Source organism: Cherax quadricarinatus, chromosome 94, assembly GCF_038502225.1.
Source record: "Cherax quadricarinatus isolate ZL_2023a chromosome 94, ASM3850222v1, whole genome shotgun sequence".
Lineage (NCBI taxonomy): Eukaryota > Metazoa > Arthropoda > Malacostraca > Decapoda > Parastacidae > Cherax > Cherax quadricarinatus.
In genome coordinates this window covers 5,017,065-5,037,731 of record NC_091385.1, presented here as the reverse complement: position 1 = coordinate 5,037,731, position 20,667 = coordinate 5,017,065, and the positions used below count along the sequence as shown (strand labels likewise).

Below are 20,667 nucleotides of genomic sequence, written 5' to 3'. Positions count from 1 at the left end.
TCTGTGGGCCATTTAAAGATTTGGTTGATGTCCACCTGGAGTCTTGTAGTGTCTTCAATGGAGGACACTGTCATGAAGATTCGGATATCATCTGCAAAGGAAGACACGGTGCTGTGGCTTACATCACACTTGCTGTTTCCCACTGAGGCAGGGTGACCCGAAAAAAGAAGAAACACTTTCATCCCATTTTTATAAAGTTTTTCTTATTATTATTTTAAGTAATTTATGCAGGAGAAGGGGCTACTGGCCCATTGCTCCCAGCATTTTAGTTCCCTCTTTGGAAATGCATGGCTTACAGAAGAAAGATTCTTCTCCACTACCCCATGGAGATGAAGGGAAATAGATAAGAACAAGAACTATTTAGACAATAGAAGAAAATTCAGATCATTGTGTATACATATTTGTGTATGTGTAGTGTGCCTAATTGAAAGTAGAAGTAGCAAGATGTACCTGTTTTCTTGAGTGTTTATGAGACAGAAAGAAAAGACACTAGCATTCCTTCCATTGTTAAATTAAACTGTAAAGCTGAGGAGCCTAAACTGCTAACTTGACACCTGTGCAATTTTGTAAGTTTTTCCTCAATAGTTCCACCTCTTTTTTTTCTTTACAGGGTACCAAAAAAGATACCAGTAGGCGCTTAAGGAGTGCCAACTATGAAAGAGAGAATGATAGTGATGACAACAGCAACTCTTCTTGTGACGAAATGTTAAACGTAAGATTCTGTTTCTTTTGCTTTATGGAAAAGACGCCTTTAAGTTATAACTGTATTGTTACATGGGTAACTAACATAATTATTTATATATTTAAGTTAAACTGTAAACCTGAGGAGAGCCCAGACTATTAACTTTGCACCTTTGTAGTTTTTGTAAGTTTACCATCAAATTTCATACTATTTTTTTTACCTTCAGAAAAAGGTTCTCTACCATTTCAGAAGAATTTCTTTTAATTGTGCACACAGAGCAATTTTATTTTTGGGGGGTTGTGACAGTGAAGGGGTTAATATTAATTTATATTGTTTAGCAGTTTAACAGTAGCTATCATTTATAAATTCTGTACATCCATTACTTGGTAATTATTTTCATGCTTTTTTTATTATCCACCCCTACCCATCTTGTGGTCTGTAATTAAGAGGAATAATGGTAGAATTACCAACAAAATGGTAGGTAAAAGGGGCACAGATGCAACTAATGTGACATTTTATTGTGACAATGTTTTGCTCTCCAGGAGTGAAATGGCTTGACAAAGCTCCTGGTGAATGAAACATTGCCACAATAAAATGTCACATTAGTTGCATCTGTGTCCTCTTACCTATATTTATGAGACTAGAAGCACAGTGTATGGTAGAGTTATAATTGAAAGAATTAAGAGTAAGACGGAGAATAGGATAGCAGATGAACAAGGAGGTTTTAGGAAAGGTAGGGGGTGTGTGGACCAGGTGTTTACAGTGAAACATATAAGTGAACAGTATTTAGATAAGGCTAAAGAGGTCTTTGTGGCATTTATGGATTTGGAAAAGGCGTATGACAGGGTGGATAGGGGGGCAATGTGGCAGATGTTGCAAGTGTATGGTGTAGGAGGTAGGTTACTGAAAGCAGTGAAGAGTTTTTACGAGGATAGTGAGGCTCAAGTTAGAGTATGTAGGAAAGAGGGAAATTTTTTCCCAGTAAAAGTAGGCCTTAGACAAGGATGTGTGATGTCACCGTGGTTGTTTAATATATTTATAGATGGGGTTGTAAGAGAAGTAAATGCGAGGGTCTTGGCAAGAGGCGTGGAGTTAAAAGATAAAGAATCACACACAAAGTGGGAGTTGTCACAGCTGCTCTTTGCTGATGACACTGTGCTCTTGGGAGATTCTGAAGAGAAGTTGCAGAGATTGGTGGATGAATTTGGTAGGGTGTGCAAAAGAAGAAAATTAAAGGTGAATACAGGAAAGAGTAAGGTTATGAGGATAACAAAAAGATTAGGTGATGAAAGATTGAATATCAGATTGGAGGGAGAGAGTATGGAGGAGGTGAACGTATTCAGATATTTGGGAGTGGACGTGTCAGCGGATGGGTCTATGAAAGATGAGGTGAATCATAGAATTGATGAGGGAAAAAGAGTGAGTGGTGCACTTAGGAGTCTGTGGAGACAAAGAACTTTGTCCTTGGAGGCAAAGAGGGGAATGTATGAGAGTATAGTTTTACCAACGCTCTTATATGGGTGTGAAGCGTGGGTGATGAATGTTGCAGCGAGGAGAAGGCTGGAGGCAGTGGAGATGTCATGTCTGAGGGCAATGTGTGGTGTGAATATAATGCAGAGAATTCGTAGTTTGGAAGTTAGGAGGAGGTGCGGGATTACCAAAACTGTTGTCCAGAGGGCTGAGGAAGGGTTGTTGAGGTGGTTCGGACATGTAGAGAGAATGGAGCGAAACAGAATGACTTCAAGAGTGTATCAGTCTGTAGTGGAAGGAAGGCGGGGTAGGGGTCGGCCTAGGAAGGGTTGGAGGGAGGGGGTAAAGGATGTTTTGTGTGCGAGGGGCTTGGACTTCCAGCAGGCATGCGTGAGCGTGTTTGATAGGAGTGAATGGAGACAAATGGTTTTTAATACTTGACGTGCTGTTGGAGTGTGAGCAAAGTAACATTTATGAAGGGATTCAGGGAAACCGGCAGGCCGGACTTGAGTCCTGGAGATGGGAAGTACAGTGCCTGCACTCTGAAGGAGGGGTGTTAATGTTGCAGTTTAAAAACTGTAGTGTAAAGCACCCTTCTGGCAAGACAGTGATGGAGTGAATGATGGTGAAAGTTTTTCTTTTTCGGGCCACCCTGCCTTGGTGGGAATCGGCCGGTGTGATAATAAAAAAAAAAAAAATAATAATAAAGCACATGATGAGTCCAGGACTAGTCAGTGTTCTTTTGGCTAAGCAAATTAGTGCTACTATAGTAATATTTTAAGCAAGTAATAGTTAGGATACCTGACTAGGATGTTTAGTAATATAATGTATCATCACAGATGAAATATTATGACATTTCTGGAATACATATTTGTGAAGGAGCTTTCTCTAATTTTTCCTGTACATATTGATACTGAGAGGTACATACTGCCTAGTCAAATAACAAATGTCATCTTTTACCCATATTCTAGTTTATTACCAGCTTGTTTTAAATTTCTTATGTCAACCCTCAATTCTTTCAGTATTTTATGTATTTTAGTTATTTTTGACCTTTTCGGATATCCTCATGCAATTTCTTACAAAGCTTCCTCAAACTCAGTTGTTCTAGACTTCAAAAATATTTCACAACTTGGTTACTTCTATATTAATAGTTCTCATATTTGGGAAAGTTTCTATTTTTAAAACTATTTTAATTGAGACATGCAATTTTTTTAATTTCATCTAACTTTTAATTTCAAATCTTGAATCTTGCCACAAAATTGCATCACCTTTTATAATATTATTCTCTTGGTCTCAGAATCTTCATGTATGGTGAGCCAATACTCTCCAGTTACTTTCACATCAAAATGTTATTTTCTTACAGTAACATAAGCATACAATAGTGTGCATATCAATTGGGACAGTGATGAAATATGTCATTTATTTGGAAAAGTAATGTTTATTTGGAAAATACATGGCAATGATATGACAGATAACTGATTTTTTTTTTATCAGCATTGCTACACACTTTGGCAAGTTCTTTGTCATGGTAACAGGTCCTAATATCAGCAGCAATTACCTTCTCCACAGTTGAACAGTCCCGTTTCACAGTCCTGCATTTGCCTATTGATCATAGATTCTCAATTGGGTTGAGGTCAGGAGAGTTTCCATGCCAATTTAGAATACTTAGCTCATTCTCTTCAAAGAATGTCAGGATTTTTCTGGAAGTGTGGCATGGAGCAAGATCCTGCTTGAAAATGCCTTCTCCATCAGGAAAGTCTATCCACAGTAGGAAACAAATGAGCTACCAGGATTGCCTTGTATTTGTCAATGTTTATGGTTTCCTTAACAATAACAAGCTGTCCAGGACCTTTAGCAGTAAAACTACCCCAAAACAACTTACATGGGTGTTTTGGCACTTGATGAATGTGTCCCTTCCAAAGAGGGTCACCTTTGCTCCATCTCACTAACACTGATCTGTACCCATTTACATCAAAATGCACTTATTCTGAAAATATAAAGTTTCTCCATTCACCTGTCATCCAGCTGTTTTTTCTTCATAGAAGCAGTCAATAATTGTACAGTAGGAACAAAGGGCCATACAGGATATTGCAAGAAACCCAAAATATTTCTATTCCCATGCAAAATCCAAGCTAAGAACTAACTACCTGTAGAATTGGACCACTACTGAGAGGAGATTCATATACTGACGATGAACAGAAAATGAGTGAAATCCTAAAAGAACAGTTTGAGTCGGTGTTCAGCAACCCACTAAATGACAGCAAGGTAGAAAATGCCGAAATATTTTTCACTCCAGAAGAAGGCCATGCAGACCATCTAACTGACATTAGTACAAATCCCATGCCCACTCACTCAGCACCTACACCAAATTCATGGAATGCTCTATTTATGAAGAAGTGTAAAGTACCATTAGCACGAACACTCAGCATTCTTTGGAGAAAGAGCTTAGAACTAGGTGAAATACCAGAGGCCTTAAAGAATGCAGACATAGCTCCTTTGCATAAGGGAGGTAGTAGAGCACTAGCTAAAAGTTAAAGACCAGTAGCCCTAACTTCTCACATCATAAAAATATTTGAAAGAGTGATGAGACTGCAGATTACAATTTCATGGACCAACACGACCAGCATAACCAGAACCATCATGGTTTTAGAGCAGGGCGATCATGCCTGTCACAGCTGCTGAACCATTATGACAGAATTACGGAGGCACTGGAAGATGACCAAAACGCAGATGTAATTTACACAGATTTTGCAAAGGTGTTTCACAAATGCGATCTTGGAGTGATAGCGCACAAAATGAAGGCCATGGGCATTACGGGTAAGGTAGGCAGATGGATTTTTGGGTTCGCAACACACAGAACACAAAAAGTAGTAGTGAACAGGGCAAGATCCAGCATCAGCGAGGTCAAAAGCTCAGTGCCCCAAGGCACTGTCCTGGTACCTCTGCTGTTTCTCATCCTCATAGCAGACAAAAACACCCGGCACACTTTTGTATCATCATTTGCAGATGACACTAAAATAAGCATGAAAGTCACTATGGTAGAGGACACTGAAAAATTACAGGAAGGCATAAGCAGGGTTTTCCAATGGGCAGTGGAAAACAATATGACGTTCAATGGTGATAAGTTCCAGCTGCTTAGGTATGGAAAGAATGAAGAACTCAAAAGGAACACTATATACAAAACTCAAGTGGGTCACCAAATAGAACGTAAGGAACACGTAAAAGACCTGGGAATAATCATGTCAGCTGACTTTTTTTAAAAGACCATAACAAGACAAAGATCATGACAGCCAGGAAGATGATGGGGTGGGTATTGAGAACTTTCAAAACAAGGGAAATCATGCTGATGGTGACACTTCAAATCGCTAGTGCTCCCTCACTTAAAATATTGCTCAGTGCTGATGGCCCCGTTCAAAGCAGGAGAAATATCGGAGCTGGAACAGATACAAAGATCGTTTATGGCTCACATTGAGCCAATAAAGCACCTAAACTACTGGGAACGTTTTCAAGTCTTGAACACGTACTCGTTGAAGCGGAGGAGAGAGAGATACATTATATATACCTGGAAAGTACTCGAGGGCCTGGTCCCAAATCTGCACACTGCCATAACAATATACTTGAGTGAGAGATATGGGAGGAAGTGTAAAATAAACCCAGTGAGGAGCAGGGGTGCAGTGGGCACAATAAGGGAACAGTGTATCAACATCCAGAAGATATAAGAACATAAGAAAGGAGGAACACTGCAGCAGGCCTGTTGGCCCATACTAGGCAGGTCCTTTACAATTCATCCCACTAACAAAACATTTGACCAATCCAATTTTCAATGCTAACCAAGAATGTGATGAATGGTTTGAAAAACCGACAAGTTGAAGATTGAGACACTTATGCAGCATATGGGAATCTTTATTCTGGAAACGTTTCACCACACAGTGGCTTCATCAGTCCAATACAAAGAGGAAGGCGTAAGGAGAGGAGGAGAATGAGGTAATCAGTCCCTCAACCTGGAATCGATGTGTTCAGTCCATCAATGGCTGGAACAAGTGCAGAAGCCTTCAAGAGGAAACTGGACAAGTATCCTTACAAGGTGCCAGATCAACCAGGTTGTGATGGATATGTGGGGCAGCAGGCCTTCAGCAGCAACAGTCTGGTTGACCAGGCAAGCACCAGACGAGCCTGGCCCATGGCCAGACTCAGAGAGTTGAGAAACTCTTGAAACTCTTCAAAGGTATATCAAAGGTACATATATCTATACCAGCTTTCTAGCGGTTCTGCCAACTGGTGCCTTTGTTGAACAGTCGAAGAATCAACATTTACGCCAGCTGAAGTCAAATCTCTCTGTAGATCTTTTCTGGTTTTCTTGGGATCCTTCATATTATTTATGATAACCTTGTCATTGTGAGGTGTTCTCTTGCATCTTCCTTGATGCAGTGCTTCACAATCACTATTGTCATCAGCTCTCTCCAAAATCTGACCAACAGTTGATTGCTAAGTTCAGATTTTCGTCAGTCTGTCTGATACTCAAATCAACATGTTTTCTAAGAACTACAATACTTGCATGCTTCCTAGGTGTAACATCCATCGTGAATTTCAGCAGTAATCGTGAATTGAAGGAGAGAATTTGGCAAAACCACATTCACTCATGGAGCAGGCCTGCAGTAGCCTTACAGAACAACAGCAGTTGTAGCACTGATGTGAGTCACAAGGTAACACCACAGCTGGATGGTTGCCAGAAGTTGGTAGCAAATTCTAAAAGAAAAGAACCCAAACTACATTAATTAAGCGAGAGACTAAAACGTGAGATAATCACAAAATTTACACCTGTCTCAATTAATTTGCACATTCCTGTAGATCATATCCTGTTTAGTTTTTCCAGTTCATGTAAAATAAAAAAGAATCACATTACATCACATTCGATGGCTTTGTATATGCAGTATTTAATGGCATGTACACTGCATAATGTACTTTCAGAATTATTGGATATCATGAGTGATAAATAATTTCCTTGTTACCAAATTTTTTTCTTTTTAACACACCTGCCATCTCCCACCAAGGCAGGATGACCTGAAAAAGAAGGAACTCTTTCATAAAGTTTTTCTTCTTACATTCAGTAATTTATACAGGAGGAGTTACTAGCCCCTTGCTCTTGGCATTTTAGTCACCTCTTACGACACCCATGGCTTATGGAGGAAGGATTCTTCTGTACTTCTCCATGGAGATGTTATAGAAATAATGTATTGTAATTTTTTCAGGCTCCAAGAATTTTAAGACCGAAGAAGTTGATCTCACCAGATGTTTCCCTCATAAGCAACACTGATTACGGGCGACTTGTGTGGGCGAAAATGTCAGGATTTAGGTTTTGGCCATGTAAATATATATTGTTGTTTATAGACTCAGTACCTTCTAGGGATCAAACCTGATTACCTCTCATTCTTCTCCTACAGGTTTTGTGCTTCCCTTATACAGGTGCTCCTTGACTTACAATGGAGTTACATTCCAATGAATTCATCACAGGTTGAATATCATAAGTCGAATAGGAATGTATGATCAATAAGTAAATAAATAACAATTGTCACTGAATAAGTAAATAAGCAAATAATTTTTGTAACTAAATACCGGTATTGAAAAGTAAATAAATGACTGAAAGTTTTTCCGATGAATAAATGTACAATACTCTATACAACAAAAAAAAAGTTTTACAGTACACTGACTTGAATGTGCATCGTTGTCACACCATCGTAAAGTTGAAATATCATATGTCGAACCATCATAAAGCGAGGAGCATCTGTATATAATCATTGGAAATAACAGTAATGTTGTAATAAGTTTGAAAGTATGCAGTGTACCAAGGATGTATTTTTTGTATAATCTCAATATGTTGTTGCAAGGAAAATATAGAGTAGAACCCTCGTATCTGTGGACTCAGTTACCTCGGTCTCAGTTATCCTCAGTTTACCATGGCCTGAAAATAAGCCTTAATTTTGCTTAATAACAATCCTAAAGCACAAAAGTAGTGATGCAGGCAGTTCTTCACAGCCTAGGAGAAGCTGTGAAGTGCTTCCCATCAGTGAAAAAGTGCTAATTTTTTACTTATTTTGTGTAATTTACTACAGCCTCTCTTCACTTAGCGACGTACTCATTTACTGACGATTCAGCTTACGACAGACTCTCTGACCAATATGCATACCTAAATAATGTATATTAGAGCTGATTTCCTCTATTCTGTTTATTACAATATACAGTAAACTACTGTATAAACATTGAAAAATGTACTAAAAATACAGTGTCTGATTTCTGTAGAAACAAGGAGAGACTTACTTACCTTACATCAACACTTAACTTACTCGTAAGTTAAGTGTTGATGCTAGCCATATTATTATTATTATAATCAAAAGGAAGCGCTAAGCCACAAGGGCTATACAGCGCTGCATGCTAGCCATAAAGGTTCAACAGTTGGTCCTAGAAAATGCATGGAAACTGCCCATGATAAAAAAAACTTGTAGTAGTTCATAATTATATAAGAAACAAGTTACATAGCATATAAACATGCAATGTTTATATGCTATTGAGGGGTAGGTCAGTAGAGGAAAAGCAATGTTTTCTCTGGTCCAGCATTAGAGAAAACTATGAATCTGCGTGTGGCCCAGTCACCACCATTAATACATAACGCTTTTGTTTACAATTCTCGGCATGAATTATTCATTACTTCTCCCTTTGTTTATGATGGTATCTAAAGGTGGTTGTTAGAAACGATTAAACTCAGTGAACATGATATGTCAATGATAATAATATGGCTCTGGCTACACCTACTGGCTGCCTACACTGACTTCCTACAAATAAATACTACTCACCTCTCACCCTACATTAAGACTACAAAAATTTTGTAGTAAATGAATGTACTGTGTATGTATTTTACTTTTTATTGTGTTTTTAATGCCTAGTTCTATTACTAACTTAATATAAGTTAGTGTAAACTTGACAACCCTATGCCTGTTGTGGAATCTATTGTGGCTTTGGGAAGTCCCTGGGGTTGGATGTGAGTGGCCAGGATGTGGAAGAGTGGTTGATGACCACAGGGAAGAGCTAACCACTGAAGAGCTGCAACTCTATAGTTATTCTTTATAAAATTTAGTTTTTGTTAATATTTTTGGGCATCTGGAACAGATCAATTGGATTTACATTATTTCTTATGTCCATTTCGGATTTTGGCTGACCTCCTGGAATGGGTTAAGGACGAAAACTGGGGCATTACTGTATGTACTTCATTTAAAACTGTATCTTCCTTGCGTTTTGATTTTATATCAAAATAACAATGTATAGCGAATTTAAATTATTCTTCGTGTCATGGTGCCATTTTTTATGTGCCCTTAAAACTAGTTGCAGGGAAGGAATTTCTAAACCCCTTTCTCTGTAACCTGTTCCAAAGGGAAGGGGCACTGAAAATCCTAAGGATGCCCTAAATGTGTTAAGCGATTGTATATGGTCGTAGTAAATTTGAGGTAAATTTAAGCTTGGGTAACCCTTAATATAATGGACTAATAGAGGAAATCACGTGGCTGGTAATGCTGGATAGAGTTGAGAAATTAAGTTTGTTTTGCTATGACAGTAACTATAACTGACATTTTCATAACCAGTGGACTGTGCCACTTGTTTTCAGTTCAATTCACCAGTGTATTGTATTTCATATTACTGTAGTGTCTTAATTCAGTTACGTACAGCATTCCATTAAGGGTTAAATATTTTCAGATGAGTTGTGCTAAAAATACTTGGGATAAATCCTTTAATAACTAATGTATTTCAGTCATTTCTAATTGATTCCTTTGCATGGTATAAACTAACATACAATATTCGTTCTTTTCCCAGCGGTTATTATCAACTGTCATGACTGTGGCATGGAAGCACCTAGTCAACAGAGTGCCTGGGTATTCTGGTTTTCTGATAATAGAGTATCACAGGTATGTTCTATATGCAAGCTCTTTTATTAAGCTCCTCTGTATAATAGTTTTTTGTAAATGCAATTGAAAAAGTGCATGCAACATTGAATAGCACCTGAAGGAAGTTTCCAGGGGGTCTATGCCCCCATGCTTGGTTCCAGAGCAGGCTTCCCCTAAAGGATCAAGACCTGATCAAATAGGTTCTTACTGCTGGTTGCATGCATTGCAATTTATGAACCACAGCCCAGCTGGTCAGGTACTAATTTGAGGAAACCATACCATGGGTGGGGTTAGAACCTGCGATCAGTCACAAAACTCCAGACCGATGTGTTAGCCACTAATTTGAGGAACTTGTCCACTTCCCTGGTATACCTGGAGTAAATCTGGAGGGTGCTCCAGGGGTCATCACCCCCACGGCTCAGTCTATGACCAGGCCTTGCGATGGATCAGGGCCTGATCAGCCAGGCTGTTACTGCTGGCTGCATGCAAACCGATGTAGGGACCACAGCCCATCTGGTCAAGCACTGACTTTAAGTCCCTTAGGTGTTTTAGGTTTTTGATGCCCTTTATCAATTTCATTTGCAGCAATTGTACTGTAAGAGAGTTTACTGTATTGCCATTGTCATTTATCATCCTTCAAGGCGGGGATACCATGAGTCCAGTAAAGGAGTCTTGATACAAGGATTTGTGGCTACCGTCCCTATCTTTGGATCAAACCTGATTACCTCTCATTCTTCAGGGGCTGTATAACTTACAAGTTTACCACTGCCCTAATAATGAAAATAAAATTTCAATACAATTTTATACTTTGTCTACTAATTATATTTTTAACTTTATAACTCATCCTTCACCTTTGTAATACATAAATCATTATGTCAAATTCTTAAACTAATATTGTAAGTATTTGAGTAGTACTAGTAAATGTGAGCAGAGATAGTTAGTGTGAGCACAGATAGTCAACGTGAGCACAGATAGTTAGTGTGAGCACAGATAGTCAACATGAGCACAGATAGTCAACGTGAGCACAGATAGTTAGTGTGAGCACAGATAGTCAACGTGAGCACAGATAGTTAGTGTGAGCACAGATAGTCAACGTGAGCACAGGTAGTCAACATGAGCAGAGATAGCATGAGCAGAGATAGTCAACATGAGCAGACATAGTCAACATGAGCAGAGATAGTCAACATGAGCAGAGATAGTCACTGTGAGCAGAGATAGTCACTGTGAGCAGAGATAGTCACTGTGAGCAGAGATAGTCAGCATGAGCAGACATAGCATGAGCAGAGATAGTCAACATGAGCAGACATAGTCAGCATGAGCAGAGATAGTCAACATGAGCAGAGATAGTCACTGTGAGCAGAGATAGTCACTGCGAGCAGAGATAGTCATTGTGAACTTAGATAGTCAGCATGAGCAGAGACAGACAGCATAAGCAAAGATAGCATAAGCAGAGAGATAGTCAACATGAATATAGTTATCATGAGCAGAGATAGTCAGGGTGAGCAGAGATAGTCAGCACAAGCAGAGAAAGTCAGCACGAGCAGAGATAATGAGGGTGAGCAGAGGTAGTCGGGGTGAGCAGAGATAGTCATCGTGAGCAGAGATAGTCGGTGTGAGCAGAGACAGTCAGTGTGAGCATAGTCAGCATAAGCAGAGATAGTCAATTGCAGAAAGATTTGTGGAAGAATCTGCTCATGATCATTCCAAACTCATTTGTTAAGCTAGACACAAATATCATACTACTCAATTAAGTACATGTATTTTATCATTGCAGATACCATTATCGAAAATCATGGACTTCGCAAAGAACTTTGCAAGTCTACATATGAAGATATACATGAGCCCAAGTAATTCAGCAACCCTAGAATGCCTTAAAGTAAGTGAATACTGTACAGCTTAGTTAATTATTAGTGATTCATGCCATTTTGTTTCTTCAGTGGGAAGTAGGAGGGGGAGGGGTGTACTCTAATTCTGGTGAAGGGATCTTGATCTAGGGAGTACAGTGGACCCCCGCATAACGATCACCTCCGAATGCGACCAATTATGTAAGTGTATTTATGTAAGTGCATTTGTACGTGTATGTTTGGGGGTCTGAAATGGACTAATCTACTTCACAATATTCCTTATGGGAACAAATTCGGTCAGTACTGGCACCTGAACATACTTCTGGAGTGAAAAAATATCGTTAACCGGGTGTCCACTGTATATCATTTTTGAGAGTACTTCAGTGATTAAATTTCCTTTCCTTATATCAGTATACAAAACTTGTATATGGTCAGGTCTTGCATAAAATTTAAGAGAATAAGTTGTTGACAGTAAAAATAAGTGATGGTGAATATGACTTCTTTGTAACACCCTAACTTGGTAGGAAATGCCTCTTATGCTAAGAAAACATATGTAGTTTGCTGAATCACGGCCAGACAGGTGACCGACGGACACTTGGCCGACAGACATTTGACCAAAGGACAATTGGTCAAATGGACATTGTGCTGACAGCCTTTTGGCCGAATGGACAACAGACTGAATGGAAAATTAGGTTAGGTTAGGTGATGAATGCCATTTTGTCCATTCAGTGAAATGTCCGTTTAGCCAAATGTCCGTCAGTGAAATGTCCATTTGGTCAAATGTCTGCCAGTGAAATGTCTGTCGACCATCTGTCCGAGAGTTGTGCTGAATATCTGACATGCATGGGAAGGGTGCACAAGTGGTTACATGGTTAAAAATGCACTGGTTGTTGGCATTATTCTTCAAGTTTGCACCATGTGGTCACACCTTCAGTGGTTTAAGGGTTCCATAGGCAATAAGGCATCAAAAATATAGATACTATATGTTTCCCATCTATGACCCTAGTAGGTTCTTTAACCCTTAAACTGTCCAAACGTAGATCTACGTTTGCTCACGTAGCGCTCCGAATGTAGATCTACTTTTTTTTTACATTGTTTCTTATGGAGAAAATGAAGGTCGGAGCGCTACGCGTGCAAACGTAGATCTACGTTTGGACAGTTTAAGGGTTAAAACTGATTGTTACTTAAATTTTTGGAACTCTAAATCTGTTTACCTGTAAACACCAAAATTATAAGTGGAGGTGTATTTTCTAAGCTAGTAGATTGCAATCTTTTATGTGGATTGTGTTCCTGAAATCAGAGCATTACATAACAAGGTAAAATGTGGATTGAAAACTTAAAGGATAAACTGAGTTATGTTCCATAACACGTAGAAGAATGTCAAACAAGTTTTTAAATTCTTTCCTCAGCTAATACGATAATACAGATGTAATGGGTACATTTTATAGAGTTAAATTAGAGTCACCCTGCCTCGGTGGGAGACGGCTGACTTGTTGAAAAAAAAAAAAATTAGAGTTGAGTTAAATTAGAGTTAAATTACATTAGAGTTAAATTAAGTTAAACAGTGTGAATACTGTACTGTACTTTTATTTTTTTTATTATCACACCGGCTGATTCCCACCAAGGCAGGGTGGCCCGAAAAAGAAAAACTTTCACCATCATTCACTCCATCACTGTCTTGCCAGAAGGGTGCTTTACACTACAGTTTTTAAACTGCAACATTAACACCCCTCCTTCAGAGTGCAGGCACTGTACTTCCCATCTCCAGGACTCAAGTCCGGCCTGCCGGTTTCCCTGAATCCCTTCATAAATGTTACTTTGCTCACACTCCAACAGCACGTCAAGTATTAAAAACCATTTATCTCCATTCACTCCTATCAAACACGCTCACGCATGCCTGCTGGAAGTCCAAGCCCCTCGCACACAAAACCTCCTTTACCCCCTCCCTCCAACCCTTCCTAGGCCGACCCCTACCCCGCCTTCCTTCCACTACAGACTGATACACTCTTGAAGTCATTCTGTTTCGCTCCATTCTCTCTACATGTCCGAACCACCTCAACAACCCTTCCTCAGCCCTCTGGACAACAGTTTTGGTAATCCCGCACCTCCTCCTAACTTCCAAACTACGAATTCTCTGCATTATATTCACACCACACATTGCCCTCAGACATGACATCTCCACTGCCTCCAGCCTTCTCCTCGCTGCAACATTCATCACCCACGCTTCACACCCATATAAGAGCGTTGGTAAAACTATACTCTCATACATTCCCCTCTTTGCCTCCAAGGACAAAGTTCTTTGTCTCCACAGACTCCTAAGTGCACCACTCACTCTTTTTCCCTCATCAATTCTATGATTCACCTCATCTTTCATAGACCCATCCGCTGACACGTCCACTCCCAAATATCTGAATACGTTCACCTCCTCCATACTCTCTCCCTCCAATCTGATATTCAATCTTTCATCACCTAATCTTTTTGTTATCCTCATAACCTTACTCTTTCCTGTATTCACCTTTAATTTTCTTCTTTTGCACACCCTACCAAATTCATCCACCAATCTCTGCAACTTCTCTTCAGAATCTCCCAAGAGCACAGTGTCATCAGCAAAGAGCAGCTGTGACAACTCCCACTTTGTGTGTGATTCTTTATCTTTTAACTCCACGCCTCTTGCCAAGACCCTCGCATTTACTTCTCTTACAACCCCATCTATAAATATATTAAACAACCACGGTGACATCACACTGTACTGTACTTCTAACCTTAAATTCTGATTGTTGATGAATGATGAGTTTGACGTCAGTGGAGAGGGTTGCTGTTACCCTACTAGACTGAGATGGATGGCTGGAGGATCTTGGGATGAGGTAGATGTCTGTGTGTATGACATGAGTTTCTTACACACAAATAAGGACTGTATATAAAAATCAGTGTTTCTTTTTTATTTACAGGAATATCGTCATCAATCTAAATTAGTACCTCTAGAGTCTCAAGAGTCTCTGATGGCTTGGGCTAATAGTGCCTTTCCTGGTGCTGTGAATTTTGAACACAACACAGGTGAGCCAATCTTTAGGTGTTGGTAATATTTATTCAGGTCATAGCTTGTGTGTTTAAAAAGAGGACTTCCTCATAATGGTTTTTTCTGTAGCTTTTCTAGTGAAGACACTTGTATCAGACAATATTTTGCTCAAGTGTTAGCATTTTTTTTATTACATATTGAGTATCCTTTTTCCAAAATGCTTGGGGCCAGAAGTGTCTTGGTGGCTTTCAGAATTTCTTGGATTTTTGGAATACAATGAGATAGCTTAGGGATGGGGCCCAAGTCTAAACACAGAATCCATTTAAATTTCATATACAGATTCTATGCATAGCGTGAAATACAATAGTTTTAATAATGGAATATCACAGCAGTATTGGCAGAATACCTGCCTCAGCTATTAAACAGAACAAACAACTTTGCCTTGCAGTCTCCACCTGTAATGCAGTGTTTTGATTAAAAATACTACTATGCACTGTATCTGTTTCTTATCACTATTACCCATGGTGGTATTTGCAGGCTTTTTTAACATTTTCAACAACATCTTTGCACCAAAGAACAGAGGATAAGGGCAAAATACATTGTAATCACAGTGAGTAATGCATGTTGGTCTATCGGTGTCAACTGATACTGATAATGATAAAATGACACGAACAAAGCATCAGAGCCCCACCCAGGGTATGTGAGGTCATGTGTCACAACTGTCTGGATATGCAGAGACCTGTGCAGCACCTGGGAACCTCCCCAGAGATGACTGGAATTTTCGACTTATGGCATTATGTCAACACTCGGCATGGCATCACACATGGAAAAGTTTTAGTTTTTGAAACATTTTAAATTTTGGACAAGGGATACTCAACCTTTAATAGTGTTGTCTAATAAAGATTTCCTTTCAATGGGGTAACTTGATAACTTTGAAGAGCTCTTGGTTCAAGGAACTGGAGATATTCTCCACTACCTTCTCTCTTCCTCCTCTCTTTCCTGTCCCTGTCCTCCTCTCGTATGTATACTGGCTCCCTAACCTTTGTGTGTTAGTGTGTGACTAGTTAATGGTCCAAGTTGGACTGAAACATCTTCATAAATTTCTTTCACCTATGTGCAGGTTATTTATGTATTCTTTTCCTTGGATTAAACTGATTGCCTCCCATTTCACAGGTGCTGACTGACTCCCTACAAATTTAGCCCTTCCTATAAGTGAACATAGAAAAGAGTAAGGTGATGAGAGTATCAAATGATTTAGATAAAGAAAAATTGGACATCAAATTGGGGGGGGGAGGAGTATGGAAGAAGTGAATGTTTTCAGATAGTACTTGGGAGCTGATGTGTCGGCGGATGGATTTATGAAGGATGAGGTTAATCATAGAATTGATGAGGGAAAAAAGGTGAGTGGTGCGTTGAGGTATATGTGGAGACAAAAAACGTTATCTTTGGAGGCAAAGAAGGGAATGTATGAAAGTATAGTAGTACCAACATTCTTACATGGGTGTGAAGCTTAGGTTGTGAATGCAGCAGCGAGGAGGCGGTTGGAGGCAGTGGAGATGTCCTGTCTAAGGGCAATGTGTGGTGTAAATATTATGCAGAAAATTCGGAGTGTGGAAATTAGGAGAAGGTGTGGAGTTAATAAAAGTATTAGTCAGAGGGCTGAAGAGGGGTTGTTGAGGTGGTTTGGTCATTTAGAGAGAATGGACCAAAGTAGAATGACATGGAGAGCATATAAATCTGTAGGGGAAGGAAGGCGGGGTAGGGGTCGTCCTCGAAAGGGTTGGAGGGAGGGGATAAAGGAGGTTTTGTGGGTGAAGGGCTTGGACTTCCAGTGAGCGTGCGTGAGCGTGTCAGATAGGAGTGAATGGAGAGTGAGCGTGTTAGATAGGAGTGAATGGAGACGAATGGTATTTGGGTCCTGACGAACTGTTGGAGTGCGAGCAGGGTAATATTTAGTGAAGGGATTCAGGGAAACCGGTTATTTTTATATAGCCGGACTTGATTATTATTATTATTATAATCAAGGGGAAGCGCTAAACCCAGAGGATTATACAGCGCCTGGGGGGGGATGTGGAAGGCATTCAGGCTTAATTCGGGGAACTGGAGCACAGATCCAATTTCCTAAATCAAGAGCCCTCACCAACATCAAGGAACCTTCCCTGAGGGGAGCCGGACTTGAGTCCAGGAAATGGGAAGTACAATGCCTGCACTTTAAAGGAGGGGTTTGGGATATTGGCAGTTTGGAGGGATATATTGTGTATCTTTATATGTATATGCTTCTAAACTGTTGTATTCTGAGCACTTCTGCATAAACAGTAATTATGTTTGAGTGAGGTGAAAGTGTTGAATGATGATGAAAGTATTTTTTGGGGGGGATTTTCTTTCTTTTTGGGTCACCCTGCCTCGGTGGGAGACGGCCGACTTGTTAAAAAAAAAAAAATAATAATAATCAGGGTTTGCTCTTCTGTGTTGGTATAGCACCATTCTTGTCAGCAGTTTGCCTTGCAGCTGTTGGGTTGCATGTTGCTTGTCTTACCTATGTTGATTTTTTTTCTTCTTTTTTTTTTTGTTTTTTTTTTTTTTTTTTTTGCAGATTTAGATTTATCTTCTAAGGTCAAGCGATGTTTAAGCCGCATTAAGAAGATGAAACTTAGAGAGCTAACCCTAAAGGACTTGAGCTCATCGACCAGTTCAGATGAGTCGAGTTTGGAGGAAAGACAAAACCGAAAAAAGAAAGGTAAATTTGTTAAATATGTGTGAAATTTTTTTTTATCATTTTACCCCCTTTACTATTTATTCAGGAGTACGGGGAGAGTTTTTAGTTCTCATTTTCTATTATTTTCACCCAGTTACACTTCACATTAACCTCTAAATAAAATCAAAATTTAATTGTATTACTAAAGTGAACTTTTCTTTTGAGAGGGGACAGTAACCTTTGTAGGTCAGTAGAATCTAAAATTTATTTATAAAAAATACAGTATTCATAGTACAGGTACTATTAAATATCTATTGCACTGGAAATATTCCAAGTTGAACAGTAGAGTATTCTTCCTTTGAGGAGGATATGCCTCAATGTTGGTAAAGGGTTTTTAATCCAAAGAATTAGAGCTACTCTCCTCTTTTTTTTTTTTTTTTTTGATAAAAATTTATTATCTTTCAGGTTGATCACGTCCCAATAAATATGTTAATTCCCAGTTCACATCCCATTGACTTTCATGCTAAATTCATTAGTGTAAAACATTAATAGTTAAACCCCCAGTTTAACAAATCCTGATTTTGAGTTAGAATAACTCAGAAACTCACTCATTTGTGAAAGCAACTGACAGTTGACCCACAGAAAATATGAGACACAAGTGACATATTTGTCACATCACTATATACATGACTTCATTTTTTAGCTAAAATATGTAAATTATCACACTTTCATGCAATGCTACATTTAAAATTGTATTTTATGGGAAATGTTAAGCCATTTCATATTATTTTATTTCAAGTTGTTAACCATAATACTCTTGTACAATGATAATGAACTTACACTGATATCACTATGGACCTTTGATATGAACAGGAGATAAAGTCTATTGGTTACAGAATTGTCCATTGTTGTTATGATCACTGAAAAACAATATCATATCTGTCTACCACAATTACCATTGTGTGCCACACACTCCCCCATTTCCCCTCATTAGTCCTTTAAATTGAGGGTTTTACTGTAGTATTGTACTTTTTTTTTTTTTATCTGCCCCAAAACCACTTTGCATATACATAAGTGAGGAGTCATTTTATTTTCCTTTTTAGCACATCAGCTATGTCCCACCAAGGCAGGGTTACCCAAAAGTATTTTTTTTTTTTTTTACATTTAGTAATTTATACAGGAGAAGGAATTATGAGTTCCTTGCTTCCAGCATTTTAGTTACCTCTTACGACACATGGCTTACAGAGGAAAGATTCTTCTCCACTACCTCATGGAAAACGAGTCAATTGTACAGGCTTAAAACTCCCTCTTGCATTACTGTTATTTGCCTTAACCTAGATTGTTAGCATCATTCCCAGATGAAATACCTGTAATTTGTTTCAAGAGTTCTATCCTTGCAGCCTATCCTGTGGCCAGAATTCTCTGGCTGCCTGTTCAGCCAGGCTGTTGCTGCTAGTGGCTCACAGGTCTACATAGCCCCTCCCCCCTCACAGCCTGGCTTATTTAAATTTTTAAACATATTCCATAATAGGAAGGAATAACTAAACCATGTCACTCAAAAGATGGAAAATATGCACACACAGAGTGAAAATAATAACTGAAGGGAAATACACAGTGCTTTCATTTATTTGTACAAACATCTTCAGAGAATGTGTTTGTAAAATGAACTTTGGTATTTTACTCTCTTATTTTTCACTGCTGCACATTTTTTTCATAGTTCCGCAAGAAAGAACCCTTTCTAAAACAGCGTAATTTTTTCAGTGTCCCTTATGCAGGCAGTCCGTGAAGGAACTCACGACATTGAGACACTGTGTATAGCGTGTAACCGAATGGACTGTGAAGTAGTGTCCCCACACCCATATTTTTTAGGTGGCATCTGTCAGTCATGCAAGGTAAAGAAACTATTGCTAGTTCTAGGACTGGCTTGCCATGAGTTTGAGCCCTTTGTTCAGTTCTTGTTGAATGCTAATATGCATTTGGTTTGTTCACTGAAAAATATTAACTAGCAGCTTTCTCATACCAGTCTAATTAAGCTATTAATTAAATACATAATGCAATTGATTAGAAATTCATTTAATACACATATGCAAAAGTTAATAAATTAATTAAAAATGAATCATAGATTAAAACTTGAGTTAATATGGAATAGGCAATAAATATGAATTCCTATACATGTAAAGTAGGGCCCTGCTTTTCGGCGTTTCGCCTTACAGCATTCCGTTAATACAGTAATCTCAAATTATGACCAAAACTTTCTATACGGCAAGTGGTTTCAAATACGGTGCGGGCCACCCAGTTTGTTTACATTCTCCATGAGCACATCTCTCTGTTATGTAATAATAATCACTCTTGGACACATTAAATGACTAATTTTATGTCAATATAGACATTTTCATTAATCCATGATATTTTCTTCAAAATTATATAAGAAACACGTTACATAGCATATAAACATGCTGTTTATATGCTATGGAGGTGTGGTTGCCGGTTGGAGGGAAAACATTACGTAATATTAATAATAATCACTCTTGGACACATTAAATGTTTAATTTTATGTTAATATAGGCATTTTCATTAATCCATCTATTATATTTTCTTCAAAATTATATAAGAAACACATTACATAATATATAAACATTTTATGTTTAGTATATACTAAGGAGGTGTGGTAGCCAGGCGGAGGGAAAACATTACATCACTCCCCTTAATACCTAACGCTTTTGTTCACAATTCTCGGCTTGAATTATTCATTACTTCTCCCTTTCTTTATGATGGCATCTAAAGGTAGTTGTTAGAAACGATTAAATTCAGTGAACATGGTATGTCGATGGTAATAATATGGCTCTGGGCCACATTAAATATCGTGTAGCTATGTAGGTAGTTGTAGGTATGTAGCCCAGGCGGACTACATACCGACATTATTACTACAACTGATAATTATACGTATGTGTACCTGTACCTAAGTAAACTTACACACTGTGCTGGCATGCAGGTACATATTAAATTCACTAAGAGTGTCTTATTAATCT

At 38.7% G+C, this 20,667-nt stretch overlaps 1 protein-coding gene across 4 annotated transcripts in view; it reads left to right on the top strand.

Annotated features, from left to right (window-relative positions):
- The window catches only part of LOC128700877 (DNA (cytosine-5)-methyltransferase 3A), a 134,787-nt gene that overhangs the window by 15,628 nt on the left and 98,492 nt on the right, over positions 1–20,667 (top strand). For all 4 annotated transcript variants that reach the window (XM_070104733.1, XM_053794346.2, XM_053794345.2 and 1 more), the window contains 7 exons: positions 611–712; positions 7,402–7,516; positions 10,013–10,104; positions 11,858–11,959; positions 14,876–14,981; positions 17,537–17,680; positions 19,400–19,530. In XM_070104733.1, the coding sequence (XP_069960834.1) occupies positions 611–712; positions 7,402–7,516; positions 10,013–10,104; positions 11,858–11,959; positions 14,876–14,981; positions 17,537–17,680; positions 19,400–19,530 (792 nt within the window). The remainder of the gene's footprint in view (positions 1–610; positions 713–7,401; positions 7,517–10,012; positions 10,105–11,857; positions 11,960–14,875; positions 14,982–17,536; positions 17,681–19,399; positions 19,531–20,667) is intronic.